The sequence below is a fragment of the Daucus carota genome, chromosome 6 (genome assembly GCF_001625215.2).
Source record: "Daucus carota subsp. sativus chromosome 6, DH1 v3.0, whole genome shotgun sequence".
Lineage (NCBI taxonomy): Eukaryota > Viridiplantae > Streptophyta > Magnoliopsida > Apiales > Apiaceae > Daucus > Daucus carota.
Window position 1 is genome coordinate 30,683,396 of NC_030386.2, and position 23,882 is coordinate 30,707,277.

General features: G+C 34.6%; 3 protein-coding genes across 4 annotated transcripts; 1 reads left to right on the plus strand and 2 right to left on the minus strand.

The window, feature by feature from the left end:
• The first annotated feature begins 987 nt into the window (after positions 1-987).
• LOC108225461 (protein CUP-SHAPED COTYLEDON 1) lies at positions 988-3,053 on the plus strand. Its single transcript, XM_017400327.2, has 3 exons — positions 988-1,829; positions 1,924-2,207; positions 2,355-3,053. Exons 1-3 carry the CDS (start codon positions 1,643-1,645, stop codon positions 2,877-2,879), a joined length of 996 nt encoding a protein of 331 aa, XP_017255816.1. The 5' UTR covers positions 988-1,642; the 3' UTR covers positions 2,880-3,053.
• A 430-nt stretch (positions 3,054-3,483) lies between these two features.
• On the minus strand, positions 3,484-5,873 carry LOC108225228 (putative pentatricopeptide repeat-containing protein At3g15200). Its single transcript, XM_017400056.2, has 2 exons — positions 4,088-5,873; positions 3,484-4,013 (listed from the first exon to the last, which is right to left on the minus strand). The coding sequence occupies exon 1, from the start codon at positions 5,795-5,797 to the stop codon at positions 4,241-4,243; it is 1,557 nt and encodes a 518-aa protein (XP_017255545.1). The 5' UTR covers positions 5,798-5,873; the 3' UTR covers positions 3,484-4,013; positions 4,088-4,240.
• An 813-nt stretch (positions 5,874-6,686) lies between these two features.
• Positions 6,687-22,705, minus strand: LOC108228045 (uncharacterized). Of its 2 annotated transcripts, none has more exons than XM_017403515.2 (21): positions 22,466-22,705; positions 21,835-22,034; positions 19,831-19,887; positions 18,594-18,621; positions 18,390-18,512; positions 17,732-17,843; positions 17,320-17,357; positions 17,132-17,185; positions 16,233-16,301; positions 13,718-13,834; positions 12,907-12,975; positions 12,303-12,382; positions 11,694-11,822; positions 11,346-11,613; positions 11,000-11,092; positions 10,616-10,783; positions 9,861-9,991; positions 9,613-9,748; positions 7,880-8,004; positions 7,605-7,787; positions 6,687-7,013 (listed from the first exon to the last, which is right to left on the minus strand). In XM_017403515.2, exons 2-21 carry the CDS (start codon positions 21,933-21,935, stop codon positions 6,974-6,976), a joined length of 2,121 nt encoding a protein of 706 aa, XP_017259004.1. In that variant the 5' UTR covers positions 21,936-22,034; positions 22,466-22,705; the 3' UTR covers positions 6,687-6,973. The 2 variants fall into 2 exon arrangements, with proteins under 2 accessions (XP_017259004.1, XP_017259003.1); XM_017403514.2 differs by having other exon boundaries at positions 6,774-7,013; positions 11,346-11,616; positions 22,466-22,606.
• Between the last annotated feature and the right edge of the window lie 1,177 nt (positions 22,706-23,882).

The window sequence follows — 23,882 nt, forward strand, 5'->3', positions numbered from 1 at the left end:
CAATGTTTGACTAGCATATATATATACACAATTCTATCTAATTCATTACATTTATTATGGATATGTATGAAAACAAGATATCCAACTAACATTTTCTTAAGATGCGTTTTTTTTCCAAAAGGGACAAGTAAAAGGGGACGGAGGGAGTACCAGTTACCACGCATAACTCCAAAAGTCGAGATCATGTCAAGGTGTCGTTTATTTGAAGTTTCAATATCATGTCATTCATGTGGCTTGAGAAACACGTATTACTTGGTTTAGTACTCGTTTGGCTGCCATTTGTTGTTTCCTTGCTCAAATCTTTTCCTCACTGTCTTGGTGATCTGACCATTTCAAATCTATTTTCTCCTCAATAATTCAGCCATTCACTAGCTGCACAGTAGTAACGTAAAGGATGGGCAGCTAGCCGACTTGCAGTAAATTACAGTGTTGATTGTATTGTTTAGAATGCCAGTCTTCTTACGAGTGACCACTATTCATTAATATGTTCCTTCAAGATTACTCCCTCCGTCCCGCTCATTTCTATACAGTTTCCTATTCGGAACGTCCCATCATTTCTATACATTCTTAAAATAGCAACTTTTAATAATGTAAAATACTGTACTACTACACCAACTACTTTCTTCCACTAGCTTCATTTTATAATAATATAAACACTATTACACCCACTACTTTTCCCCACTATCACACATCTATAATTAAATATAAATAGGTCCCGCTACTTTACTCACTTTTCATCTAACTTTACTAATTTTTTACATTTTTTCTTGGTCTCCGTGTCCACACCAAATGTATACTACCTATTGGGCTGGAGGGAGTATATGTTTTGGCCTTTGGGCATTGTTTTAAAGTTATCATGCTATATGTGGTACTCTGTTGAACAACTTGCTAAGTGATCAAACTATTTCTTGTATTTTTGGCCATATAGGCCAACAACACAAGGTTCTGATCAGTGGGAAATCCCTCACATAAGAGCGAGAAAGATACCGTTGAAGTAAGATGGGACGAGACCGTCAATCTAAACACTTTTAGACGGTAGTATCCAAAATAGCGCAGATAGTGATTATGTTGTTGAGAAATATAGAAATTAGAAGGGAAGAACAAAATATAAAGTCCAGTATTGAATCAGCTAGGCAGTAATGAATAATGATAATTAGAAAATAAAATCTTAGCCTCGTTTTGTACTGACAGGTGGGATGCCTGCAACTTTGTTAGCACACGCACGCATCCTCAAAACAGAGCCAGAGCCCACTTCTCAGACACACTCTCATCAGAATTTCTATACGTGTGTGATTAAAATAATATATACACAAGTATTTCAACCTCTCCAGTGATCTCTAGCTAGGCTAGGCATGCATAGCCATATGGATAAAAAGCCGGTGTAGCAGAGAGATGATCAGAAGAGCTGAAGAGGACAGCCCAGAAAACACAGAGATTTTTCCTTTTAGTTTCTCCACCTCTTTTCTCTACTTACTTTTCTTGCTGCCACTCCATTCCCACATTACACTCAACTCTTCACTCTTCTCTTTCCTACTCACACGCCCTGCTCAATCTTTTCATTCCAGCTACTCTGCTATATATACCCCTGTCCAATTCTAGGCTTTTTGGACAATTGCTAGGCTTCTTGTTTTGAAGCTAGAAGATGGACATCTTTTACCACAATCTGCAGAGCAATGCAGATGCGCAACTGCCTCCTGGCTTCAGGTTTCACCCAACAGATGAAGAGCTCATCACTTATTACCTTCTCAACAAAGTTCTTGATCACAACTTCACTTGCAGAGCCATTGCTCAAGTTGACCTCAACAAATGCGAACCATGGCACCTCCCTGGTAACTAATCAACACTTCATTTTCTGCCAAGTTTCTCTTTTTTAGTTTTTTAATTCTCACAGCTTTGGCTTGATTTTGTGATGCCTTAACGCAGAGAGAGCGAAGATGGGGGAGAAAGACTGGTACTTTTATAGCTTGAGGGACCGGAAGTACCCGACAGGGTTGAGGACGAATCGAGCAACCGAAGCTGGATACTGGAAGGCCACGGGGAAAGACAGGGAGATTTACAACTCAAAGACATCGTCTCTGGTGGGCATGAAGAAGACTCTTGTCTTCTACAGAGGCCGTGCTCCCAAAGGAGAGAAGACCAATTGGGTGATGCATGAATATCGCCTTGATGGCAAGCTGGCTTACCACTATCTTTCCACTAATTCTAAGGTACATTCAATTCAAAACATGTCAATGTAATAAATCATCTAATTAGAATTAGTCATCTGTCTGTCGCGTTATTTGGGAAAAAAAAATTGATACAGATTTTGGATTGCTCATGTTTATATTGATGAATTATAATTGGCTAATTTTCAGGACGAGTGGGTGATATCCAGGCTGATGAAGAAAAGTGGTACTGCTGGCCCTGGTGACAAAACACCAACTTATGGCATGTACTCAGAAATGAGCTCTTCATCCTCCGCTTCTCTGCCACCTCTTCTAGACTCCACTCCCTTCACAGCAGCAACAACTGATCATCATCGCGTGATCGACTACTCCTACCTCGAGAAGGAGCACGTGTCCTGTTTCTCCAGATCCACAGCTGCACCTGGCGGCTTCAATTACCATACGACTCTATTTGACTGTGGCCTTCCTCCCCCGCTGATGGTCGACCACACCTCCTCCTCAACGTCATCCTCGTCTCAATTCCACGAAAACAATACAAATGGAGGGGAGAAGCTTCACTTGCCTAGCTTCTTTTTCCCCTCCATCACCCCGTCTCCGATTCATGGAGGCGTAGGAAGCATTTATGCATCTGACACGGGGAATTATTCAGTGCTGGAGGCTCAAAAGCCTGGCCTCACTGAGCTTGATTGCATATGGAGGGGCTCTTTTAATTGATTGTGGTGCTTAAGTTCTACATCAGCTTGCATGTACTAGGAGGATTAAGTATAATAATGAGCAGGATTAAGTTTTATTTATGTATTAGTAGGATTAAGTATGTACGGCGTGGTTGTCTGTTAAAGTTGATTCTGGGCAAATCTTCTAACATAATTATACTACTTAATTATTATCCGTTTTTTTATCAGTACGCCCAGTGCATGTACGATCTGCAGTAAAATATGTTAGACGCGAGGGCTATAATATACACACGACACGGTCTGAGCATATAACTATACTCCCTTCGTCCCCTCCGTTCCGGCAGTTGTTTACGTTCAATGTTTTCATGCATTTTGGATCCTATAGAGTGTAGTTTCATAACCTTTTTTTAATTTATTTTTTCTTTAATAAAAGTTTAAACGTTAAACTTTTATTTAGGAGAAAGAAATAAAAAAATATTATGGAACTATAATTTATAGGAGTCTCAGAATGTGCGTCAAGGAGCAACGTAAAAAAACTTGCTCGGACAGTATCTAACAGAAGTATTAAAGTGTGTGCCGTGCCGCGAAAGAATAGAAATGAATTGGACAGTGAAAGTACTGTATATTGTATATTTTAAGACGAATTTATTAATTATGCCACAATTCTATTACTTCATACAGCACAAAGATGATATACATAGTTATAGTTTCTTCTAAAAAAGTTTGCTAAGTAATAGAGAACCATCTTCCAGTGGCTAGCTAAAGGAGAGTAAAGTGTTTTCAAAGCCAGTGCTCGCCTCTTTCGATGTAATGCCACTGATAATACTGAAGATGGTTCTGGTCTGTTACGTTTTGCCAGAATTCCTGCCCAATCCAGTTTAGCCCTAGCGTAATGTGATTCCAACTGCGTGAGGGCGTTTCTTTATCAACAATGATCCCGTAAAGTTGGTCATTCCAATGAATGAGAAAAAGTTTAGATGATGCAACAGCCTCCTCATGTTTTGTTCAGAAAATTTGCATGAACATGGTAGCAATATAATTATTCAACCCCCTAGTTTGTTGGCATGTAAATATCTAACTCTAGTCACCGTCCTTAATCTCATCCAGTTTCATCAAAGTACCATATGCTAAAATTGAATTTCATCCCTATTCCAATGAGATCTTTGATCCTCGTCTGCCAAATACAAAGAATAAATTGCCATATCCACAGTATACCATTTAAGCATGACATAACAACAGTGTCCATACCTCAAAAAGATTAGAAGTTTCATTGACATGTGTCCATACTCATCCTCCTCGGTCTGTAAATTACACAGGAGTAGCTTGTTTTGGCTATGAATCAATTTCTACCAGGCGAGTAAATGGTTAATCATGTGTTGTAATCTATACCTTGCACAAACACTACCTCGCTTTTCTGTATTTCTTTCTATCCTTTCGTGAAGCAATTAACAAACTAACTTTATCCATTACATCTCCAGTATCCCCTGATTCATTCTTTTTATCTTGCAGCTTAATGTGTATGGCTTTGATCAACAATTTGGTCCTTGGTTCTGGCACCAGACCCTTCAACGTCATCTGATTGAAATACTGCAATGCATCCTCCATCTTTCCATTCTCAAAAAGACCATGAACCATAATTGTGTAGGATCGTTGATCAGGTCCAAGACCACTCCGCTCCATCTCAACCCAAGTTGATTTCACTCTTTCTTCATTACCCCATTCCATAAAAAGCCTAAGCAACAAATTATAAACATCACTTGTCATCTTGCAGCCATATCTCTCCATCCTCTTCAAAATTGGAGGAACATCTTCAGGCTTCTTTGCTGAGCTCAACAAATAACCATAAGTTCTAGCATTTGGAGAACAGCTCCCTCCTTTCTGTTCCATATCATCTAAAAACTCATAAACCTTTTCCATCCGATCAATCTTGCATATGTGCTTTATAAGCGAGTTATAAGTAACCACATCCGGAAGACAATCCCGATCATTCATTTCTTTAAAAATCGCAATTGCCTCTGGGATCCTCTTCTTAAAACACAAACCATCAATTATACAATTACATATCGCAACATCAGGGTCACAACCTTTCTCCCACATTGCCCTAAACAGCTTCACCGCAGTGCTCAACTTCCCCGCCTTAGTCAACGAGTTTATAAAAATCCCATACGTAAACTTATCCGGCTTACACTTCGACGTAATAATATCATTCCAAAACCTCTTCGCCTCACGTAAACTCCCCAAAACACACCATCCATTCAGAATAATATTCCTCGTCTTAATATCCATCCTAAACTCCTTATACTTACTATGAAACAAAAACTCGGCAGCCTCCACATGCTTATACCGACACAACGCCAACAACAGAGTCTGAAACGCAATCAAGTCGAGCTGAAGACCAAATTGTACCCTCCTATAAAAAAACTCAGTGGCTTCATCCACTTTATGCGCAGCAGCATACCTATTAATCACAATTCGATACGTAACTTCATTTACGAGACCCTTTTTTCTCTTAGACATTTCGTCGAGCACTTGGTGAAGCTCTTCAAATCTTTTCATTTTGCCTAGAATATCAAGAATCTCATTATGGGCACCAGTTCCAGGCGAATAATCACTCCCATCTTGACCTCTAGAGACCCAAGTGAAGAATGCATAAGCGGGTTTCCAATCAGAACGATGTCGTCGAAGCACATTGAGCACCAAGTCCTCGGATAATATGAGTTGGCATTGATTGAGAGCTCTCTCAATGTCGTAAACATTTGTATTTTGTTTAGTCTTGAGAATGGTTTGAATCTTAAGGGCTTCATGGTCAGTTGAACTAGTAGTGTCACACTCATGACTAATGTTTCCGAGATTGATACATCGCAAGGGGAATCGAAATTTGGGTGGGATGATGAAGCGAGGAGTGTGTTTTGCAAAAGGGGTTCTGAATAACAAGAGGCCGAAGAATCGAAACTGCATAGTGGACCGCCCGAGGGGTGCTGAAATTATGTAGCTCCACTTGTTTAGAGACACCCAAGGACCACCAAAATATAGAAACCAAACCTAATACTACCTCGCAAGTAGAATATATGCGTATTTTAATTAATTAAAATTTTATAATTTTGTAGAATTTTTAAATAAAATTCAATATTTAAATTTTAATACAATAAAGGAAAATCAAAAATAAATTTTAGGCTGTTTATAGAAAAAAATTATACAGAGGTAGCAGCAGATAGCAATTTATTTGTATAAAAAGGTTAAATATTGATCAATCTATCACCTTTTAGAATATGGCTCCAAATTCAATTATCAAAGATGGTCGCAAATATGGATTTGTAACTCAGAATCCTTTTATCCTCCATTCACTTCTTCACGCCAGATCATTTAACACATTTATAGCATTTTGAAACCTTGATTTCACGCTAACACCCAAAACCATATTGTGCTATATATAATAAAAAAAACATAGACTACTTGCTTCCTAGAAACAATATAAAGTTTTTAAAAGATTAGTATAGGATTAGATCTTGTTTATTCTTAACAAGAGAATTATGAATATAGCGCTGATCAATGACGGTCAATATTGAAAACACAAGATATAAGAATTAATTTTGAAAATACTAGATAAAATAGTATGAAATAGAAAGAATGAAACATCCTGGGTGAATTTTATTTCACTCACTTGAAACAGATGTAGTATTTGTTCTACCAAGATACATTTTTACCGCTAGACTTGACTCGGAAATTTAAATTTAAGATTTAAAAAAATGTCTTCGACTTCACCTTAAGATACATGAGTCCATAAAGCCGTTGTACTCTTCCAGTATCTTAATAATGTCTTCAAAGAGAAATACTTGATATATGCAACTGAGACAAACTTTCTTGGTATATATGTGGTATAAAATATAGGACAATTACAGTTCGTTATTAGCATCTCATAATGGTACAGCAATACTAGCAACCTAGGTATACATCAAATTTTCCACTACAAAAGGAGATTCAAACTAATGTGGCAATAACAAAGAACAAAATTGCACAACTACTACAGATTTTTTATTTTTTTTTCAAATGTTATGTACATTGAACCAAAAAGAATAATGAAAAAGAAAAAATACAATGGGAAAATTAGAAGCAGCAAATACGGCAGACCTCTTCTTAATTTGGATTTAGATCCCGAGATGCTTGGCCTTGCCATCTGTAATGAGAAAGTGACGGTTCATTAAGAAAAATTGAAGCATAAGGGTAGATAAAAGCCACAAAATAGGGTTTAACCCCTCTCAAGTAATGCTGGCTTGTAAAAGAGCAAAAAATATTAGATTTATATATGGGTTTTGGTCCATAACAGGCGATTGTTATGGAAGTCTTATCCAACACACAGCTTAAGATCGGAGCAAAAGGAAAAACTCCGATCCGCGGAATATTATAGCGGATCGGTAAAAAAAAATGCTTCAATCCGGACCCTTCAAATAGAAATCTGACGGCCCTGGTACCCTGACAAACGATTGTCAGGGACCAGGACCCTTTATATATATCCCTGCCAGAGCTATCCAGTAGTATGCACTTGACCACAGTTCCATAATCTAGTGCATATTCATTCAAACCATATATAGATACATGCATTGGTCTCTCATAGTATATTAGGCCACACCATATATATGTTATTGGGCATTGGTCTACAACCCTATGACTTCAAGATTAAGAGTCTTGCATTTGGATCCTCTATCATGTTTGACAATTCAAGTATACACATTTCCAGGAAAAAGTATGATATCTGCAATTGACAAACCTTGAAAGCAAGAACCTCGCGAGTGGACTTAAATTGGAATTCTGATTAGCGTCTTTGTTCTGCTGCTTTTTTCTGCTATCAATTTCTGCATTTGCATTATTTGTTTGCTCGGTAACTGTTTTACCCTTTGTGAAGATATGAGCAGCCATATCCTGAAGATCCTTCAGTGATGATTCCTTCGAACTGCAGGAAACTTCTACTTCAGAATGATGTGCTCATAGAATATCCATCAAGTAGATTACATCTAGGACAAGCATAAAATATTATGTCTAAACCTTGCTAGCCGCTGAAGCATCCTAGACATAAGAACTTCAAAGGATCCAGGCTTTACGCGTTCCATTTCCACAAAATAATTGGTCATTCCACGAACAAGGGAACCTTCTGATTCATCACCGATAGCCTATATGATACACAAAGATAATCATGAATTTAAGTTCATAAATTTTTTGTTTATTTTAATAAGGAGCAAATAATCTAAGCTTAAACATAAACTCCTCATGAAGCATGCACAAATCCAATAGACACCAGCTTAAACTTAAAACTTTTCTTGAAGCATGCACAGCTTCTACACATGAGCTCAAACTTAAACTTCCCTGGAAGCATGTAAATCTCCTATAAGTGTGCATGGGATCTGCACATATATGTAGACTGCAACTATAAAGCGATGCATCCATCCTTAATCTCCCTTTAGTTGGGAACCTATTACGGTAGTGATTCTTCTGTGGTTAAATCACCGATTCACCTACACGTCTTATCTTCCTGGGTCCCTTCATTAATTACTTTGTTTACCACACTAGTTACTACCTAAAGCAACAGTACCAACTACCTGCCGCAGTGTCTAAAAACTACTAAATGAATTAGTTTCGATTCGTAGACAAGAATCTAATACTTTTATAAGGTCAGTTTTCCGGATAGCAAAATCTGATTATCAACATTAAGCCAAAATAAGAAGTTTTAAATAATTCTTTCAGTACGCTGTCGGTACATAGACACTATTACAGAATCATGCTGAAGAACTGCGGGGGGAAGAAAAAAAAAATTGCTAAGGAACTGCAAGGAAAATGTTGTTTTCAACTTGGAGTTTGTCCACTTGCCTAGCTCATGCTTGCCTAAGGTAAACCCTATACACAATTGCTTCAGTCTTGACACTCTGACCTTAATCACTGGTCACTAAACTTTACTCTTATTTTGTTAAGCCAGGAATCTATAATTTATCTTTATAAATAATATACTAAAAAGTATTAGTAGTTTTGATAGAACGACAGACTATAATCTGATACTTAATACTTTCAAAATTATAAATGCACATCAAGAAAAAGAACTAAAATAGCATAATTGATATATAAATCGCAGCTAATATTAATACTAATAATGAACAAAGCTTAATGCCTTCAAAATAAAAACTCTTTTTTGAAAAAATTACTATCAGTTTACGATGACTATTTATCTCCCCTCAAAGAAACAACATTCAATATGCTAATTTTTATATATCAAATACATCACATAAAATAATATATAGATGAATAAATGTTGGCTAAGCAGCCTTCACATGCAGTTACCACGGATTTTCTTGTTTCTAGTTTTAGAACATTGTACCTCTAGTGCCTTGTCACTATTTCCAATCGAAAAATTAACCCACGCGCATAATTGTCCGTCCCTTTCAATCTAAACAACAAAAACACTGCCCAACCCAATTTGTCTTTCTTCGATATCTAATTAGTTGTTTTTTAAGCAAAGATAAATAGATGATGAGAGAAAACCATGTGTAATTAACACTGAGACAAAAATGGGAAGAAAAATAAACATTTCTCGAGTCTAATTAAACTTCATTCAAACTGATAAGATGTACAACTTTTAAGCTAACAACGAAAACCCCAACTTCTCAATAACAGCATCTGTGAAGGATATAATTTCATGTTAGAACCAGCGATTCATAATCTATATGTCAATAAAAGTCTCTCAAGTAACATTTTGGAATCCACCAGCAGTATAAAGTTGTAAGAATTACCTCCTTCAATGAAGGGACAAGAAGTATTGATAGTGGAGCTGACAATAATAATGAAGACATTTTGGCACTGCTTTCTTCGTCACTTGGACGTGATCTTGGAAATGCTTTTAGTGCATCAACATAATCACGAGAATGTCTGTGGTAATACTTATAAAAATCAGATTGCACAGTAATACTTCCTCGTGCAAAAGTTAGAAACTTTGCAAATCTTTGAGTAGATAATTCAGCCAGTCAACTATATCTTATACCTTGAAGAGTCAGGGCTGTCTGTTAATTGATCTGTCCTTTTCATTTCTTGCCCATCTTTGCTACCCTTTCCCAGGCCAGACCTTTCCTTGGCATTACCTTTCTTCAATCCTCCTAGAAGTGCAGCCCTCGCCTATACGAAAGGCAACAAGCAAAATTGATCTTTAGACATCAGTCACATTTAAGCTCAAGTAACTGTTGAGATAAGATATAGATTAAATTAGAGTTGTATATATACAGAGTCAATCAGTTGGGGCAGGACAGGTTGAGAAAAAGAGGAAAAATTCAAATACATTTGACATGGATATCAGAAACTTAGAGTTCATTAGAGCAGCACTAGGAATCTAGGATATTAGCTGTTTGCTACTTTTGAACGAAAAACAAATTCCATGATACTGCTTACATAGTATGTGGTTCTGCAATACCTTTCACTCGTTCATATTCTCTAAGCATGGAGGTGACCGACAATTAAAAATATAGAATTGTTGGAAAACAAGTAGTAATCTCATCTCATTCATAACTTAGACTTTTTGGAATCAGATTTAGCAAGACAGAAATAAAGGCTAGAAACTCCCAAGTCAAGGAAACATGTTTTGACAGTTTTATTAAATAAATAAATTTTCTATCAATATTATAATATAATCCCAATACCTAAGTGCTATAGAAATTTTCATTAGAACAGATACTAATGAGTATCCTTAGGCTTAATAAAAAAAACTACAACAATAAGAAGGAAATATATTTTAAAGAAAACCACCTCAGCTAGGTTTATTGAACTGTCTTCAAGGGATGCACTTGAAGTTCTCTCTTGGATCCCAAGTCTGGACTTGGGAGTTCGAGGAGAATCCAAATCATCATGCTGTCCCCGATAAAGAAAAGTTCCAGTGGTGGAAGCATCCTCCATTGAAGCAAAAGTACTGCTAGACTGGTGTCAAATAGAATTTATAACGTCAATAAAAGCCCTCAGGAGTGCATGTCGTTCATGCTAGTGTGACAATGCTTGTATTTAAGAAAATAGCACGTATGTAGTTCCAAAAATAAACACAGGCATTTAGTAAAAAGATATAGTGATCAAACCACACTACAAAAGGGAACCAAAAACATGTCACTGTTTTTCATTTGAAATAGATAGCAATCCTACCAAGGTACTCTGATCGCTAAAAACAGAAGATGACTTAATCCCTCTCGGAGAGCGTACAACTACGGTTCCTGTCCCGCTTGCTGTCAAATCATCCTGTTAAATTCAAATAGATAAGGAGACATGAAGGATAAAAGGCAAACCATGCAATATGACCTCCTCTGCAACAAGAATATTTTAATATAAATTGGGCAGACTATGCAATTTAAATTGTTGATTTACTCCAACTCTTGATGTGAACAACTCCTAAATTTCAGTTGCTTAACTTAACAGGACTTAGAAGACAGAAGCCACTGATTAGTAATTGAAGCATATGCATTGTTACACGTGGAAGAGGAAGGAGACATACATCTTCATGGTAATGCTCTTGTTTCTCATCCATAAGTGGATCTCTAGCATCTGTTTGAACTGAAACTTCAGATATGTTATTTGTACTTCCAGAAGAAGACCAGCGACTACCACTTTCTGCAGTTCTCCTTGGTGGGGCCTGACTGAGTGATACATCTGCTTTCCTTTCTCTAGCTTGAGGCGGTTTTACAACACTTCGCACTGTTCCAGTGCTAGATGAAGCACCAATGCTGAAATCCCAACCAGCAGCTTTTAGAGTCTTCCCCTGACTGCTGTGACATAACCACCATTTAGCCACATATCATCATATTAACAAGACTACCATATGAAATTGACAGAGAGAGCCAACCTGGCTCGAACAGTATCTTCAACTCTAGGGTTCCTTGTCACCTTTAGTGTGCCAGAAGATTCCCCTAAAATCTGGGTACCACTTCTAGTGGTTTCCCCATCTTCCTTTATTTGGAACTTTGGTCGCTCTCTGTGAAGATACGAAGAAAAAAATGACAACAGGTAGCACTTGATTGAAATATTTGGTGAGATTTTTAGTTTAGTGATGAAAAATAGGTAATAATCATCTCTCTCTTGTGAAGATTTTTGATAGATATATACACAAACTGATTATGCATCAGACCTATAGCATCCTGTGTGGTGACTATCATTCTTTATCCAGGACGGATTTCAAAAGTTAAAAGTTCCCACGTATAGTACTGTCCAGTGATTAACAAACTAACAAAAATCTGAGCAATATTTACCACCTAGAGAAATGTGAAGCAAAACATGATACTTATAGCCAAACCTAAACATAGCGAGTTTGAAATATTTCTCTCTCTATATATATACACACACATATACATACATATATCAGTTCACTGAATTGGGAAAGTGTTATCTATCAAGCTTAGATCATGGTTCCAGCTTCGTACAAAAACCAGTAAATGAGGCAAGCATTATAATGAACCTGATTCTCTCTAAAAGTTTTTGGCTCTTCCTCGCGTTCCTAATGAACCGATGTTTCAAAAGCTCTTTTGCACTGGGACGCTGAAATAAAAAGGAAAAAGAGAATAATTTAGAATAGGCTTCCAGTAAGTCTATAAACCACTACAAGGTTCTGGAACAAGCCAAGAGGGAGCTTTTTCATTTTCAGGAAGGATGAAAATTTGTCATCTTGTTGATAGTAGTAATCAAGCTTCATCAATATAATTTTATGTTTAACAGATAGATTAAATGAAGCTAAGAAAACAATTTCAGCCTTTAGATTTTAACCCTGTCAAAGGGTCCTGTTCTGTATATTAATTTTATTTGCTTTGCTTTAAGCTAGCCATTTTGTTACATTTACTTTGGGTATGGTTGATTACAGAATTCTAAAAAGTCATGCACGCATGCCTCAACTGAGGCACCCACCCTGGACAAACCTCTTGTTATTATGGACATGAGCATAATGTGCATGGTTAAATGATTATGTAAATACTAATCTATTCAGTTATTCTGAATGTATTTTGGTAAAAAAACACGCATTCTAACAGTTCACTACTATTTTGGTAAAAAACAGTACAGATACCTACCTCAGCAGGCACCTTTTTCAAACACAATGAAACAAATTCCTTTATAGGACGAGAAAAGTGTTCTTCCAACTGCCAAAAAAAGGTTAGCGTCAACCAAATTTGTAATGCACATAAATTAAACTGTAACACAAAGTAAAAGAGTAACTACTTAATTTAGCAACAAAAAAAAAAGATTAACTACTTGGCTAAGAACTGTAAAGAAAAATATTTAGTATCTCGAAACAAGAAGCAAGGTCTCAAAGATTTAGCACCAGTATAGTTTGGCACCTCGTCAGAGGGAAGTTGACGAGTTCTGAAGAAATACAATGTAGATGCGTGATTTTATGTATCACAAGTTCACAACATATAGTCTACGAGGATATAAATTAATGAAGTACAGCTTACTTATTCATTAATAAAGAAAGTAGTATATATAAGAGAAAAGAAAGACTGGATAAATTAGTGGGTTTTAAAAGTATAAAGAAAGATAGTACAAGAAACATTGGAAACAAAATAGACATTTAAAAAAAAAAAACCTCAGATTTAGGAGGGGTTATAGCCATGCAAGTGTATTGAGAGGGTAGTGCTACACTTGGCAATAGATGAACAGTATGTGTTGGCTTCTGCTTTTAAACATTATGCCAGGTAGCGAGCAAAAGTGTTGGGATTTAATGTTAGCCACATAGGTTCCTGTCTCTACCATATACAGGGAGTTATGTTCACTAGATTCGTTTAAGCGGATGACAGAATTGGTATAAATACTTGACATGCAGAAAGGAGGTCACGATTGGACATGCCACATTGGTCCTGCAAGCACCATAAACAATCATACCTGTGGGGGATTTTCTCGAGGTATAATAAAAAGAACCCTCATTGGGTGAAGATCAGCAAGTGGAGGCTCCCCTTTCGCCATCTCAATAGCAGTTATCCCCAAAGACCAAATATCTGCCTGCAATGATCCAAGGAAAATTCAGAACCAGATTAAAAGAAACAAATATGTTGACATGAATGCTGACTAGGGGTGCACAAGAAGCCCTGGGGCCCAGATTTTATCCGGAATTCAAAAAGCCTAGTTTTTTCAATTGGATCCACTGTTATTGTTGAGGGTGAGACAAATTGCATTTGTAACATTTAAGGGTGATTATGTATATATTGTTGGGAAAAAATTTACCCAGCTGGTGATTTCAATTAAAACATATTCTATATTGGTCCTTCTCAGTGAGGAACCAATATAGTAACTTAGGAACTGAGACTTGAGCCCTTAAATTGTTAAATGAGATGCATTCACTAGCATGCACACATATAAAAACAACAGAGGTAAAAAAACAGATCTGATCAACGGTTACATCACAAAAAACATTTACATGAAGTAATGTTTTAATTTATTTTTTTAAACTTTAATATTTATTACGTAATGATATTTTGTTTTCATTTTTTTATTATGTAACATACAAACTTATCCCTTTCTGTGTTCTATATTCTTTATGTGTGTTCGGTGTTTTTATCTTCATAGTTTTTTTTGTTCTATGTTATTTTTTTATTTTGTACTTTACAGTGTGCACTTTGTAATTCTTATTGTTTTCTTTATTATTTTAACAAAAGACACTACTATGTTATATAAAATATACAAAACGTAAATACATATATTCTTCAGATCGAATATAAAATGAGTGATCAAAATTTATGTCCTGTAATTTTTAAACCCAAAATCTAAATGTATGAAAAACAAAAAACTGTCTAACTAATATTCACATCGATTGTATTGTGTGATTATGAAAATTGACACGAAGTAGTTTTTAAAATTTGAATCCCCATCGATATATTTTTTGTGCTATGAATATAGGTGAATTGGGAAAAAAAAATGATCAAAGAAAATATGTTTCTTTACGAGTGTAGCCTTAACTTTTTATACTGATTTCAATGTTTTATTTTGTCATGTTTTTAAAGTATTTTTTATATTATTATCAATTCATTGTATTCTGAGATTGATATTTTTCATTGTAAGGTTTGTTGTGTGTTTTTAATTTTTTATACCTCTTATATGTTCCATGTTCTGTAAACATATTACTCTGTTCCAATAAAATGTTCAGTATTTTTTATAGTTTAAATAGTTAATTGACTTTTACTTTTCCAAAGGAAACCTCCTGTATTTCTTAATATTTTAGAAAGTTGATTGACTTTTACCTTTTTAAAGGTATCCTGTATTATTTTTTATCCATTTGTATTTTAAATAATGTAATGTTATGTATTTTTCTGCTAAATGTAATATTCTGCATTTGATATAACTAGAAAATTATTATTTTAATAACAATATTTTTAAACTTTCATGAAGTTATTTTATTAAATTAATTTTTTTATTTTCAGTCTTTTCATTGTTTTTATTATTTATAGTATATTTGCTTAATTTTGATGTGTTTTTTTTTTTTTAATGTATGGATTTGTTCAGTAGATTTAATTTGTGTTATGTATTTTTTTCTGTTCTGTTATTATTTTGTAATTGTGTTATGTACTTGTGTATGTTTTGGCTTCTCGTTTAAAATATAATGTATTTTATAAGTTTTTTATTTAATGTAGTAAGTAGAATAAGAACATTACAAAAAATAATAAATCTAGTTCAGCGATAAAATTACAAAAGAATAGAATAAAACTATCCTGGACTCACGCAGGCCAGCGTGATTTAGCATGTGGGTGTTGTTTAGAAAGAATCAGGGTACACAACAACAACGGCTAATTATGTATAGCATAATCTGTGCGTTAGTTACTCAATTAAAAAAGTTACTAGTTGAACCAATCCATATACATATATAAATATATGGCACTCCATAGAATACTCCCTCTTATGTAGAAGTTCCGTTGTATACCATTATAAAAAATATACACAAAACAAATATTTATCAATTTTTTATGAAATATAATTACAAAATTTAATTAGTAAATTAAAAACAAAATTATACAACTTTTTTATTCCAAAAATCACCGGAAGTTATGCAATATTCCAACTTTATTCTACAATTGAATAATAATTATCCAGAACTATTCTACTGTAGAACCAGTTTTGAAAATCAATTTTTTTTCAAATTTCAAGTGTTGAATTAATATATTATATCATAGTATTCTACATTAGAGTCACATTTTATATATATTCTATAACAGAATTTCTAATACATCTAATGATTTGTGATGGTATACCACAAAACTCTATATAAAAGGGATGTTTTTAGAATGTTGTCTATATACATACAGACACACACACACACACACACACACACACACACACACACATATATATATAATTATATATACTTGTATATATGGACAAGGATCCGAGCAAAATTATTGGATAAAACCTTCTCGTTGTAACCTTCAGAATTCTGAATAACTTCTGGAGCCATCCAAAATGGAGTTCCTACAAACGTCTGCCAAGTCCAATTGCATTAGTTTTGCTTTTTGACACCTTACGGAATTTTCATATCAGAACAATAAAGGTAAAAATAGCTCTGAGACTTGTAACTTTCTTAAGAAAAAATAAGGCATGATCAGCAAAGTGATAAATCCAAATCGACCAAAAGAAAAAAGAGGAGAGGGGGGGGGGGGGGGGGGGGGGGCTGCTCTGAAAGCATACAAATTTACTAAAAGAAAGAGAGCATAGCCTGTGCCCCAGTGAAACTGAATCTCAAGTCCTCGACGATTTCCTCTAAAGTCATCAAGTTCCATTCTAGTAGAAATCTAGTACATTATGTAGCAAAATTACGAGGACTTGTAAAGGAAAAACAGCTAACTCAGCAAGAGTTTCAGATAGAGAGGATGGTTGAAGAAAGCAAGTGCAAACTGCTAGTGTAATATAACATGAAGTATGGAAAGCAACTTGATATCACAAACTGGATAAAGAAGACCGGGAAACAGATAAAAGTGCCTCGCAAGTCACAAGTAATTTTATCAAGAAGTTCAGTAACTAAATACTTCTGAAATGAGAATCTATTCCGACAAGGAGAGACACGTGTAAGCATCATAATGAATACTGGATGGATACTGAAAATTCCCACATATTTATCAGAATTGGTGGAAATATTTCACCTGACCTTGAATCGCTTAAGTTTTGAAGCAAAGATTGAAGGTCTTGGGAGTATAAAATTGACAAATTACTTTAAAGCAAAAGGCTGATATTTACTACATAAATAAACATCAACAGAAGTTCTTTCAACTGCCAATATCAGAACCACCAAACCATGTAGAGGACGAGTAGTACCTTCCTTCTAGAGATTGTTCTTGTCAATTGTGCGGAAACACCAAAGTCCGCAACCTACCACAGAAATGGGGGAAAACTTGAATTAAGAAAAATAGCATCAGTAGTTGTTTATCAACAATATAAATGCTTTTTGCACTTATTGTTGGCATTGCAAATAATCACTCTTTTCTGGAACATAGGAGATGTACCTTAACATCACCATTCTCCGTCAATAAAATATTTGCCGCTGAAAAGGAATTATATAGATATTGTCAAAACACACACTGGTGCAAATTTTAGCAGGGGAAAAGTGGAAATACCATCAAAATTAGGGGAGCTATAATATAATTTTATAGGAGTAAACCCAAAAAGTAATTAGTTACTCGTTACAGACTTGCACCAATATAGATCAAAAATGCATGTTCTTTTTCACATATTCCTAAGCAGGACTTGTTTATTACACTAACCTCCTAGCTACCAACTGATATATACTGGACAGTCAAACTTATAATTTACCAAAATCTCGTACTCGACCGAGTACCATTAACTTAAGCTGTACTAAGCGGCATCTTCGTCGACATACTGTGGATGTTCATTTATGATGTAGATGTAGGCACAAACCTTTAATATCTCTGTGAATTTTCCCTTCATTGTGAAGATACTCAACAGCATGTAGCAAGTCCCGCAAAATGCAGGCCATAGACATTTCATCTAACGGATGATTTGGTTGAATCTGCACAAGAACTCTCTGTATTAGTATGGTGATTAGCATTACAGCCTCAGCTTATACATCATCAGATCTGAGTAAATATTTATAGGCAAGATATACCAAACAAACAAGGTCTGTCCACAGTTTCACAGAATTACTATAACAAGTTTCCAACTGTGTCTTGTTTGAGTATTGGGGATTCCTATGAATTTTTTGGAATCAAATAGAGATTTAAAAGTCGACTAGGACCCCTAACAAAGAGTTTGGAATATCAAGTAAAAAACAAGGACATAAACAGAGAATTTACGCATCTCATTCTCATATGCGGCCCAAATGATCCGGCTTTCTATATTTATTTCTCTCTGATGAAAAAGGAGTGAATTTAATAAAATAGTGAATTATCAAGTGATCAGATCTCTTAAAAGCTCCATGCATCAGGTATGACATTAAACATGGTGCTCTCCTGCGATATCTATAAGTAGTTTCTAACTTCACTTTCCAAATTTTAAGCCTTGTTGCAAAAATTTATAGTAGTGAATTAAACATTTGAAAGACAACAGTAGAACTTACAAGATCAGCTACCGAGCCACCAGCCATGTACTCCATGATTATCCATAGTTTAGTTTGCTGCAGATAAGATCCATAGTACTCTGTAATATAAGGAGACCGACATTGTGACAAAACTGCTATTTCCTGAAAGAAAGTACATTTAAATAAGAATCTATGCAAAGTCTCTACAGTTCTAATCTGTGATTCCATATAATATGGATTTACCTTCTGGATGTCTTCGATTTCATCCTCTCTGTAAAAATTATGACAAGTATCAGAGTAAGTGAAAACAATATATGGAACTAAGTGAAAGGCTATGTCGATGCATTAAAAAATTCCTTAACAAAAATAACCACCTAGACAAGCAAAAAAAAGACTAAAAAAAATTCTTCAAATCAGGAATTTGATGTTCCTTATTCCTATCCAAAAATAATAATAATATTTAAATAATTATAACATCGGCAGGTCTTGTTTTCAATGAACAAAGAAACACAAAAAAGTTGACTGAATGTGTGCTAAACTAAAACGACGTAATATAAACTGCACTGAAGAGTGTTGTGAAAGGCGCAAATTCACAAAAACTCCAATGAGGTGAGGCAGCAGAGAGAAAGTAAGACAATATATATTACAGCTCTGTTTTGCGGAGGAAGAGAAGCAAATGCATTTAAAGTTCTCTTTTTGTTTTTTTCAATCAAGGGGATAAGTTCGGCATAAACTCTCAATTTATTGCAAGGTTTTGTGCTTGAAGCACTCTTTTTGACTCACAGATTTTACACTTAACTAAAAACATCCCAACTTCAAACCAATATCAAGGTCGTAGCTAAGCTGTACCTTTGACCTAAAGATTATTATATCACTCAGGTATTAGGTAACCGGCTGGTATATTTCTACACTTTTGTTCTTCCATGTTTCTTTATTTCGCATAACCTACGCATAACATCAGAAGACTTATCCTTGTAGGTAATTTACCTCCCTTCAATTTACTCAGTAGGTCCATTATTTGTTAATGGAACATTATACAGCACACAAAAAAATTAAGGAAAAAAGACTTTTGGTAGAAAGATAGAATACGTTAAATAAAAAACTTTTTGCACTTCGCCAACTAAAGTACATTCCAATAAGCGGAGACATCGTCCAATCAAAGACTTTGACAGCCAACACATGTGTTTCTGGTACACAGTTTGACAAGAGGACTCAATTAAAGCTCGCTGTCAATCAAAAGATCTTTAAACTCCTGTAAGCAGCTAAGGTAGCAAAGGAAAAGAACAGTGGTTAATTCCTCAAGTATTAGGCGACTCTTGCACAAAGGGCAAATTTAAGAAAGGAGAACATTCTAATACACACTTCCATATTCGATACACTAGAGAGAACGGTGCATTGTATGCAATTGAATGGTTCAAAGTAATGATACTGTGTAGTATTAAAGAACCAAGAAAAATAATATATTATGCTATAGACTCACGATTCCTCAAGATCAATCACTTTAATAGCAACCTCTTTGTTGAGCTCCCTATCAAACCTGAAATTCCAGAAAGAAAAATTATTAGCTCAGTGTTCAACTAACCTATCAAGATAGAAATACACCAAGTTTCATAGACAATTTATTCAAGTAAATAATGGAAAAGAAAGAAATATTTCAATAATGTACAAGCCAGTTACTATTCAAATTCTAAATAATTGCAAGTTCGAAATATTTAATTTTCAAGCATATGGATTCTGCTCCAAAAATTCCATATTACTTGATCCTCCGACAGTCCATGACTTAATTTGAATGGAGAAATATATTGCCGGAAATGTAAGTCTAAACATCACCTAGCCAGTATCTAAACTTGCAAAGATAATTCTGCTAAATCACATAACCTAGTTTTCTTAATTACTATAGACATTGAAGTGGTCATCCTATTTAAAGTCCACATGTTGCTAAGACACTGTTTTACTAGACCTGAATCAGCTTTCAAGAAATTCACTTGATGATATTAACTAAAAAATAGAAAAAAAAGGTATATATAACCAGCACAGGGTCATCAGTAATATGGTATGAGATCATAATAGGAACCAAAACATACGACATGAAAAATAAAACTGGCAATGTCATAACATATACCAAGTGCTACCATGCACAGACTCATAATACATAACATAGTATGAAGAGAACATAATCTCTTGTTGATTACTTGAACTTGTTTCCAATTTACCTTATTTAATTATAGGCGTGAAATATTGTGTTGCTTCTTAAATCATTAGAGATAATCATATTTACAGACGATAACTTATGGTGAAGTTTCAAAAAATAGGGTCAGGATTAATGTTCAACAAGACTATCAAATTATGTTGACAGTGCATACGTTAATAAGATGCACTACAACGAAAAAGTTATGGCGTATATCTGATGCATAAATAAAGCATGGGTTCATTATTATACAGCAGGCTTGTTGTAAAAAGCACGAGCAGAAGACCAAACCAAGGAACAGTTCTAAAATCTGGTCAAGGAAGAAAAATAATATTTTAAATTAAATCCTGTGAAGGATAAACATGGTACTTTCCAAGCAGGTACTAAACTATGAAACTGATTTAGTTATGCTTTTCAGCCCAAAGTGTAAATGATATATCTTAAAGTTTAATAAAAAGGGTAGCCAATGACTAATTATAAGTTGAATGCAGTTCTATGTGAAACTCAATAGAAAGAAATATTACCAAGGATCCGGACTGTGAGTCTCTGATTCTGTAAATCGGCGAGGGTGGCTAAAAGCTATAGAAATGGGATGTCTATAGCTAACACAGTTTTTGTGCCATTGCTTGTTTCACCTTTCCTAATTATTCTTGTTATTCTGTTGACATACGTGTGCTGGTGGATCTAGCAGTATGCCTGAGTTCTTACTTTATATGCGAATACCTTTATATTCCTTTGTTCTAATTTATCTAAATAAAAAAAAGAAAAATCATTTGTTTCTCTTTAATAGTTGTCATTTTACTTTTTTTTTTGAAGTTTTTATTTCCAGTCTCCTATGATGGTTTGGAATACAAGGCTTTATTAATTTCAACAACCTTGTACACTTCATAGGATTCAGCTTCTTAATAAAGCCTAGGAATGTTGTGGAAAAGAGCAAGCTACACTTAGCTAACGTGTAATAAAGCAACAAATACACATTCAGTAGTTTCATCATCTAGAAATATGCTCTCAAAATTAAGCTAAAGATTACACGAGTTGTTCTTAGAAGTGTAATTCATTCCATCATACCACAAATGAACTATTGCAGAAAAGACGTCCCCGGAAAAACTAAAGATGCTCCCTATTTATCTCGAAGTTGAAAGTTCTACCGAAATTAACACGCAAAATGCCAACACATAATAACCGACAATCTTAACACAAAGAATTACATGACGATCAATCAATGTAGCTAATATCATGCAAAATACATAATGCATATATCCAAATAGCAGTATAACAAAAATTCCATACACTCACCCCTTATAGACATCCCCAAATGACCCTCTTCCAATAAGCACTAAATCACTGAATCTCGACCCAGTGGCCTCCACGAGAGCTGCCGCATCAGCCCTGTCCATAACTGAACTTCCCTCTTTCCTCTTGCAACTCAAAGCAAAACCCAATCAAATAATCACTCCACTACACGTAAAACCAGTCTCGGCTTCATTCATATAATTCTGCACCACACCAAAACCAAACACACAAAACATCAATAACCGCCCCCCTCCAAAAACAAAAATTCAAGATCCAAATCCAATCCGTAAACACAATTCCACCATCACACGCATAATGTAGCAAACTGAACAAGCTCCAGACAAAAATAATCGAAAACAAATTTCAATATAACAACAAATCATAATTGTTAGGTAAAGTGGAGAAAGCACTAAAAACGACAGGGCAACAAATTGGGGGCATTTTCGATACGAAACAAACAGTTATATAAATTCAAACGTAAGTAAAAGCAACAACAAGCAGTGCAGTGCCTTCAAATGTAGGGTTTCAAAAACAACTCTAGGGTTTCCAAATTTCAGATTTAGAAACTAAACGCCAAAAACAAGCTAACATGAAATGAGCCAACATATACATACAGAGTGGATACAGATAATACCTTTGACTTGAAAACGATGAAATGATGTAGTAGATCTTTGTTGTTGTTTCAGTTTTGTCCAATTAATTTTCTGTATCTATCGCTCTTTCTTAGTGCTGTTCGAGAGGAAACAACGATAATAGCTGTAAAATCTTTAATTATCAAGTAAATTGTTTTTAATAGTTACGCTTTTATTTTCATTGCCCAATGCCCAAGTATAATTGTTTTGGATCGGATCTCGCCGAGTTTGCCCAACCGACCCAAATAATTTTCACAAAAAATACATGTAAACTTGTTTCACATCCCTTTTTAAAACCTTAATCCGATACTTAGGATAATTTTCACAAAAAGTAGTATGTAAACTGAAGTATAGTATGCAATTACTTTTTGTTGATTTATTTGTGAATGAAGTATCTTATAAAGGAATATCTTATATGAAGGAGATTTTAATTTTCAATTAAATACCTTAAGTGGTAAAAAAATTCATAACACCTAAATAAATATTGTTTTTTTTAATTAGAAAGATGTTATTTTTTACAACTTTCACAATAATTTTATTTCGACAAGATTTATTTAATTCATATATTTAGTTTTTATAGTATTTAATTTAAACCTCCTTAAAAGTATGTGTAATTATATATAATTTTATAATATAAAAAACAAACAATAATAATTGCTAATACTATATGATTAGTAAAATTAATATTTTGTTACTTAATCTTGAGTTAGGAAAATTATTTTTTTAATTAGCCCGGTATTTATTAAATCTATCGATGTTTTGTACGTTTAGGTAAACTGAGCCTAAGCGGTAGGTCTTGTCTAGAAGGCATAATTACAAATTATTCTCTCTTTGGGATTCGAACATCTGATTAAGAGGGTCTTTAATCAGTCGAGCCATCACTTGCGGGCTACTATGAGCGTATTTATACATGCGTGTTTGGATATTCAAATGGGCCTAAACTTTCTCTCGGCCCAATACAGGATCCCGAGCCATCTAGATACTTCTATATCCATCGTCAAGATCTATTTATTTCATTAAGTATAGAACTTCACGGAAGATACAGATAATGTTTGTACAAACTATATCTACAAACACATAAAAACACACATCGTATGTATATATCATATTTTTCTAGATCCAGAACCTTTCAATTTAGTTTATGACCATTATTTAGACTATCATATATTGCTATTTGTATGATAACAGATCATCGATCATAAAAGTTTTCGTCCACAACCGTGAATGAAAAAAATTCGTGGTAAAATCATCTTAGACGGGATCATCTATATCTTGTAAGTAATTCTTCTTCGATTTTGTATATGCATAGCTTAGATCTTATTTTAAGGATACATTTACAATTAAATCGTAACGAGTACATGTGGTTTTAACAATATATTTTAATTTACAAGCGGTCATATTTTTTATCTTTGATAATCA

What these genes read in the sequence shown, in the direction of transcription:
- LOC108225461 (XM_017400327.2), top strand. Translation starts at nt 1,643, where the DNA reads ATGGACATCTTTTACCACAATCTGCAGAGCAATGCAGATGCGCAACTG. An exon ending in CGAACCATGGCACCTCCCTG is followed by an intron (nt 1,830 to 1,923) that starts GTAACTAATCAA and finishes GCCTTAACGCAG; the next exon opens with AGAGAGCGAAGATGGGGGAG. An exon ending in ATCTTTCCACTAATTCTAAG is followed by an intron (nt 2,208 to 2,354) that starts GTACATTCAATT and finishes GCTAATTTTCAG; the next exon opens with GACGAGTGGGTGATATCCAG.
- LOC108225228 (XM_017400056.2), bottom strand. Translation starts at nt 5,797, where the DNA reads ATGCAGTTTCGATTCTTCGGCCTCTTGTTATTCAGAACCCCTTTTGCA.
- LOC108228045 (XM_017403514.2), bottom strand. Translation starts at nt 21,935, where the DNA reads ATGGACAGGGCTGATGCGGCAGCTCTCGTGGAGGCCACTGGGTCGAGA. An exon ending in GTGATTGATCTTGAGGAATC is followed by an intron (nt 18,622 to 19,830) that starts GTGAGTCTATAG and finishes TAATTTTTACAG; the next exon opens with AGAGGATGAAATCGAAGACA. An exon ending in AAGAGCATTACCATGAAGAT is followed by an intron (nt 11,093 to 11,345) that starts GTATGTCTCCTT and finishes TGAATTTAACAG; the next exon opens with GATGATTTGACAGCAAGCGG.